At 43.7% G+C, this 6,599-nt stretch overlaps 1 protein-coding gene across 2 annotated transcripts; it reads right to left on the bottom strand.

Moving 5' to 3' along the window:
- Window positions 1–220: 220 nt before the first annotated feature.
- LOC131227110 (putative disease resistance protein RGA3) lies at window positions 221–4,039 on the bottom strand. 2 transcript variants are annotated; one of them, XM_058222823.1, is made up of 2 exons: window positions 802–4,039; window positions 221–497 (listed from the first exon to the last, which is right to left on the bottom strand). In XM_058222823.1, exons 1-2 carry the CDS (start codon window positions 3,914–3,916, stop codon window positions 448–450), a joined length of 3,165 nt encoding a protein of 1,054 aa, XP_058078806.1. In that variant the 5' UTR covers window positions 3,917–4,039; the 3' UTR covers window positions 221–447. The 2 variants fall into 2 exon arrangements, with proteins under 2 accessions (XP_058078806.1, XP_058078805.1); XM_058222822.1 differs by having other exon boundaries at window positions 221–474; window positions 506–4,033.
- Window positions 4,040–6,599: the final 2,560 nt, after the last annotated feature.

The raw sequence follows: 6,599 nt of genomic DNA, 5'->3' as shown, positions 1-6,599 counted from the left end.
GTGTGTGGGCCCCACTGTCTTGTATGAAAGCCATCAAACCTATCCAGCGGATGAAAATTGGACGATGCAATTTCGTTTGGGTCACAAGAATCCAAAGCATTTGGGCCATCTGGATGGATGAAAGCATGAAAATAGCAGCAACTGAATGAACCAATCAACTATATAGCTACTGTACTCATTTATCTGATGAGAGAGAGAGAGAGAGAGAGAGAGAGAGTACCTGGTTGACCGCGATATTCTTTGAACCTTGTCTACCTGATGGATCTTCTCATCTTCAGCGCCTCATTTGATTCTTTCCAAATCAATCATTGATGTTTGGGATGTGTGATATGTTGCTCCAATCCTCCCCTCTGCATCTCTCCACCAGCATCGGACTGTAGTTGATTTTGAGACAGGTAAGGCCTTGCAACTCTTGAGGCAATGACCACAACTCAGGGCAGTTGAAGATCACCAGACTCCTAAGTGACATGAGTTGTCCCAATTCATCAGGAAGAGACCTCAATTTAGAGCAATTGAAGAGAGGAATACTCTCTAGTGACACCAACTGTTCCCATCTGTCGGGAAGTGATGTCATGTTATTGAAACTCCTGATACGAAATGTCTTGAGGCTTGGGAGTTTCAGTAACGGCCTTGACAAAATCCCGCTGCTGTGGAAGATTCCAAGAGAAATAAGCCCTTGCAACCCTTGAGGCAATGACCACAACTCAGGACAGTTCTTGATCTCGAGGCTCCTAAGCGACTTGAGTTGTCCCAAATCATCAGGAAGAGACCTCAATTTAGAGCAATTGCTGATAGTAAGACTCTCTAGTGACTTGAACTGTTCCCATCCGTCGGGGAGCAACGTCATGTTCTCTAAATAACTGATCTGAAACGTCTTGAGGCTTTGGAGGCTTTGTAATGGCATTGACAAAATCCTGCTGCTAATAAACACTTCAAAATCTTCGAGAAGTGGTAGGAAGCAATTCATCCCACTAATTTCAGAACACTCCTGGATCTTGAGGGACGTTAGAGTTTCTGGAAGGTGTTGCGGCAATGCCTTCAATTTCGGGCAGTCATCAACTCGAAATGTCTGAAGAGACGGCATTATTTCTCCATCTTCTAATCTCAACTCCCACTCCTCAAATTCATACATGTCACTGAACTTGAGCTCTTCCAGCTTCGGGAATGTCACTCCATTTATGACCCCACCACAGCTATTCCTGTAAAACTCATGGCCCACACGTTTTATAAGACCTCCCTCTATGTGAAGGCATTTGAGAGAAGGTAGTCTCCTGAGACCAGGCAACTGCATACACTTATAGCAATCGATTAATCTCAAGTCGACTAAATTTGAGAAAGGCAAATCTTCCATCCAAGTTGGGAATTTTGAACCAATGCATCTCTCAATTACTAGCTTTTCTAGGTTTATATGGGGTGGCCGGAGGGCTTCAAGTACATCGTCCATCCTATCCTCATCATCTACTGATATTTTAAGATCACCATCCCATGACACCTCATTGTCTCCTGACACTTCAGGATCATCACCTCTGGGCATTTCAAGATCATCATCTGGTAACACTTCATCACTTTTGTACATTTCAAAAACATAATCTCCTGACATTTGAAGAAACAATACACGAAGGTGTAACTTATTGTATAGTTCCGCTTCCTTATCCTCATCCCCACTACCCACTGTCCTCAAGTTTTCTATTACTAGCTTTCCTTGGAGAGAGTTAAGTCGTTTAAGCTCTCCAATCTTACATCCTCCATTGCTTCCCACCATGAACCTACACAACGTCCGAAGGGAACTTATTCCCCCCAACCCTTCAGGTAAGAAGAAAAGTTTATGTGCCTCGATAATTTCAAGATGTCTCAAGCTAACCAGTTTGCCCATCCCTCTTGGTAATCTAGCGAGCTTCAGGCAATAATTCAACTTCAAGGTCTGCAAATTGAGGAGTTGAGTCACTGATTCCGGCAACTCAGCTATCTTCGTAAAAGACAAGTCAAGATATCGTAAATGCTTCAGCAACCCAATTGAGCTTGGCAATTCTTTAATACTCATGGGAGTACCACCGAAACCCAATGCCCTAAGGGACCTAGCGCATTGGAATAAATTATCAGGGATGGTATCAATTACTGAATGTCCGATTTGGAGGAGTGTTCGCAATTTTTTTGCATCACATAGAGGAGCAGGAATTTGTGACATTTCCCAGTTGACAATAAAAGATGAATGACGAGCCGTAACAGAGCTGGAGTCCGACTTTCCATTCTCAAAGATGCAATATTCATTCTTTGTAATGAATTGGGTGAGATCATGAAGGAGATCATGCATTTTACATCTGACTTCTTTTTCAAGCCCCACATCTTGAAACAAAGACTGCGCCAGTAGATCATCAAAGTACTCTCCACCAATTGCTTCCATCTCTCTTTTTCCCTCAAGCATGATGAAACCCTGAGCTAACCACAACTTGACCAATTTATCCTTCTCCAGCACATGATCTTTCGGAAATACCGAGCAATATGCAAAACATTGCTTCAAATGCATAGGCAGATTATAATAGCTCAGCAACAAAGCCGGTAAGATACCTTTCGCGATGTTCGGAATTTCCCATGTTTCACTTTCCAAAATGTCCTGCCAATCTTGTGCCATTGTCTTGGAACGCATTGCACTTCCGATTACCTTTGCTGAAAGAGGAACTCCTTTACACTTCGTCACGATTTTCTTTCCTATCTCATCCATCTTTTCCAACTCCCAACAATCTTCCATTTTCCTCCTGGCGAACGCTTTGCTCCTGAACAGTGACCAACAATCATCTTCGGATAATCCTTCCAATTTATGCACGTAAGCAGCATCCATTGCATGTGCAACCTTCTCGCTGCGAGTGGTGGCCAAAATCTTACTTCCATGAGCACAGCTTTGGAAGGAAAGCCATAGTTCCTCCCACCTTTCACTATTATCGTTCCACACATCATCAAGGACAAGCAAGAACCATTTTCCTTGTAATGTCTTGAGAAGGTGCTTTTGCAATGAGTTTAGCTCAGAAAACTCAGTTTTCTCCCCCGCATCCTCTATAATTATTCTGGTCAGCCTTTTCACATCAAAATCATCAGACACACAAACCCATAGAGACACATTGAAATGGCTCCTTACGCTTTCATCCTTGAAGATCAATCGAGCAAGAGTCATCTTGCCCAGTCCGCCAACGCCTACGATCGAAATGACATGAATCCGTCCCTCCTCACAACTGCTCCCGCTGACCAACTTGCTTATTACCCAATCTTTGTCTCCGTCTATCCCGAGCATCTTCGATTCGTCTACGAGCGAACTCATTTGAGACTCGACCTTGTCAAGCTCATTACCTCCACGGAAACTGTGATTCTCCATAAAATTGAACTTATTTTTGTCATCTGCAATCTGATCCAGTTCCGCCCTTCCTTCTTTTATCCGATGCACAACATCGCGTTGTGACGCGACTTTATTGAGAAATGTCTGCACCTTATCTCTGATGTTGCCAATATCAGTTTCGTCGCCGTAGGTCCATGAATCATGAGCCAACCTTATCCAATCTTCTAAACCAAAACACGAAAAAAGTGAAAATAAGCATGCACATGCCTGGTTTCCCATGTGTCGATGGTCGCCGTTGTGGGTCCCTGATTCAGGTTCTGGCCATGGAATCATCTCATCTAGAATGTCATCCACATCGTAAGCCACACCTTTGAGATTTTTTAACCAAACTTGGATGCTTTGGTCGTTCAATTGCATAATCTCAGAATGATAAAGAAGTGCTTGAATGGATTCGAACGTAGAAGATAGCTTTACAAGTTCTGCTTGGGCATCACCAACCAAATAGGCCTCTTCTCCAAGTTTATTCATAACCTTTGAAGCAAGCGCATCTCCAAGTTTCTTCATAACCATTGAAACAAGCGCTTCTGCCATTGTTCCAGGAGAGAGAGAGAGAGAGAGAGAGAGAGAGAGAGAGAGAGAGAGAGAGAGAGAGCTTTGAAACCCCCAATAAAGCAGAGAGAGAGAGAGAGAGAGCTTTGAAACCCCCAATAAAGCAGAGAGAGAGAGAGAGAGATTTGAAACCCCAGATAAACCAGAGATAGAGAGAACTTTGAAACCCCAGATAAACCAGAGAGAGAGAGAGAGCTCTGAAACCCCTAATAAAGCAGAGAGAGAGAGAGAGAGAGAGAGAGAGAGAGAGCTTTGAAACCCCAGATAACGCAGAGACAGAGAGAGCTGAGCTTTGAAACCCCAGATAAAGCAGAGACAGAGAGAGCTTTGAAACCCCCGATAAAGCAGAGAGAGAGAGAGAGAGAGAGAGAGAGAGAGAGAGAGAGAGAGCTTTGAAACCCCGGATAAACCAGAGACAGAGAGAGCTTTGAAACCCCAGATAAACGAGAGAGAGAGAGAGAGAGAGAGAGAGAGAGAGAGATATGCAGGAAATTGAGAGGGAGAGAGTGATCAGATCACAGGATGTTGAGAGGGAGAAGAGAGAGAGAAATAGATGAGATTGCAGTAATTTGATAGGATCAGAGCGATCAGATTGCACGAGAGAGAGCTCTGCAACCTGGTAAAAGAAAAAGCAGAGAGAGCCGGATAGTTGGGTCGATTGGTTAAGGTAGAACGTCCAACAAAGTCCTGTGGGTCTCAGAGAGATGTCCGTGTAAAATCCACTCCGTCCATCAGTTTCTCTACATCAGTTCAGGTTTACAGCACAAAAAGGAATCAGTTCCAAGGGCCAAGTGGGCCACAACACAAAAGAAAAATACTGATTGAGAGCCCACCGTTAGAACCTTAGTGGAGCCCACAGAAGTTTTTGACGAGGATGGTATCTGTGTTTTCCCTTCATCAGGGTGATCACCTTGTCAACGGGTTGGATGGCATATAAACATCACGGTGAGCCCCGGGAAGGCTCAATGGTGGTCGTTTCTTTCCTTTAGTGTGGCCCACTTGAATCTTTAATCCAACTTGTTTTTGTAATCTTATTATAACATGATGTATCGATGATACTGATGGACGGAGTGGATTTTACATACACATCGAGGAGATTCCCACAGAGTTTCGTGCTGGAGGAAGTCCATGAAACAGATGTTGCAGAAACCGGCGTCGCTTGACCGATGATGCAAATAACCTTTGAATATCATATTGATGCGCTGGTACGCGGGCTCTGATTGGGTCCTGAGTACCTCTTGGTAAACTCTGTGGAGCCGCCGTAGATGTATGTGTTATATCCATGCCGTCCATCTATTTTTCCATCTCATTTTAGTGCAGGATCCCAAAATAAAAGCATATCTAAAGCTCAAGTAAACCATACCACATGAAATAGTGGGGATAATGGCTTCCAGAAACCTTCCTAAGGCCAACATGATGTTTATTTATCATATCCAACAGTATTCATAAATCCAAACGGACGTGGATAGAATAAAATACAAATATCAGCTTGATCGAAAACTTCTCTGCCACTCAGGAAGTTTTCAACGGTTGGTGTAATTCCATCTGATGCAATGCATTGCATCTTTAGAGATCATCGGGATCGGCGGTTGATACAAGAACGGTGGGAAATAGAAGTGGAAGATGGGATTGGAAGATCACTTGGTGTGAAAGTGACGAAGATCCATTCATCCAGTGTGATGCAGCATGGAAAGCAATGGACATCTGTTGATAAACCCAACATCCAGGTCAGGCCCACCTGGTAGGATTGGCCTGATTTCACTTCGGGTGGTGTCCACGGTGGGTCTACTTTTTCATGCCTCCTGTCCGACACATGTGACATACTGGCATCAAAATGTGATCTAACGGTGGGGTTACCTTTTTCATGGCTCCCATATTCCACAAGTAACAAACTGGAGGTGTAATTTGACTTGGGTTAGCCACATCAACACCATCGATGGTGTGTGACTGTGTTCACATCACCAAGTCCTGTGAACCCTACATGGGAGCGGGTTAGGTGAGACCCCGGCCTCACCCAAGACGGTGGTGCGGCTTTTACGGTGGGCACCACCTTCATATATCTATTCTGTATCCACTCCGTCCATCATTTTTTCTAGAATATTTGAGGGCATGATCTCAAAAATGAAGCAGGTTCAATTATTAAGTGGTTTATACCTTAGGAAACAGTAGTGATTGACCATTAATGGACCAAACAAGTTTTAGATCAAGCTGATATTTATATTTATTTATTTATTCCACTTCATTCAGGCTTACGTGACCTTATCAACAAATTGGATGGCAAATAAACACTAAAGAAATATTAAGGTGTGTCCTAAGAAGCTTTTAACGGTAGAAATGGTAGGGTGTTCAATTGCTACCGTTTCCTTGAGTATAGTCAACCTTAGATTTGGACCTTCCTTGAAATGATTTGGAAAAACATGGGTGGTAATACGGTACAAAATAAATACATCAACGTCAGCCCCTAAACGCCCCAGATGTAGGGGAAGACGTGATAAGGTGGATCACCTGCTTCCTAAGGGCGTGTTTTACGGGGGATTAGGTGGGAGTAAAGTGGAGTAAGTGGGATAGGGTTTTGAAATCCCATCCCGTCCTGTTGCAAGTCTATTTGGGCGGCGCGGGTTTGATGACAGATGGGAGTAGTCTCTGGATTTGGGAGAGAATCTGC

This window comes from Magnolia sinica, chromosome 15 (assembly GCF_029962835.1).
Source record: "Magnolia sinica isolate HGM2019 chromosome 15, MsV1, whole genome shotgun sequence".
Classification (NCBI taxonomy): domain Eukaryota; kingdom Viridiplantae; phylum Streptophyta; class Magnoliopsida; order Magnoliales; family Magnoliaceae; genus Magnolia; species Magnolia sinica.
Note: the sequence above shows the minus strand (reverse complement) of the source record. Positions and strands in the feature narration are given on the sequence as shown.

Bases quoted from the DNA above. Each gene is read 5' to 3' on its own strand.
- LOC131227110 (XM_058222822.1), bottom strand. From the start codon at position 3,916: ATGGCAGAAGCGCTTGTTTCAATGGTTATGAAGAAACTTGGAGATGCG. The intron at 475-505 runs AAATTGAGGTCT...ATGAATTGGGAC, and splicing joins TTCCTCTCTTCAATTGCTCT to AACTCATGTCACTTAGGAGT.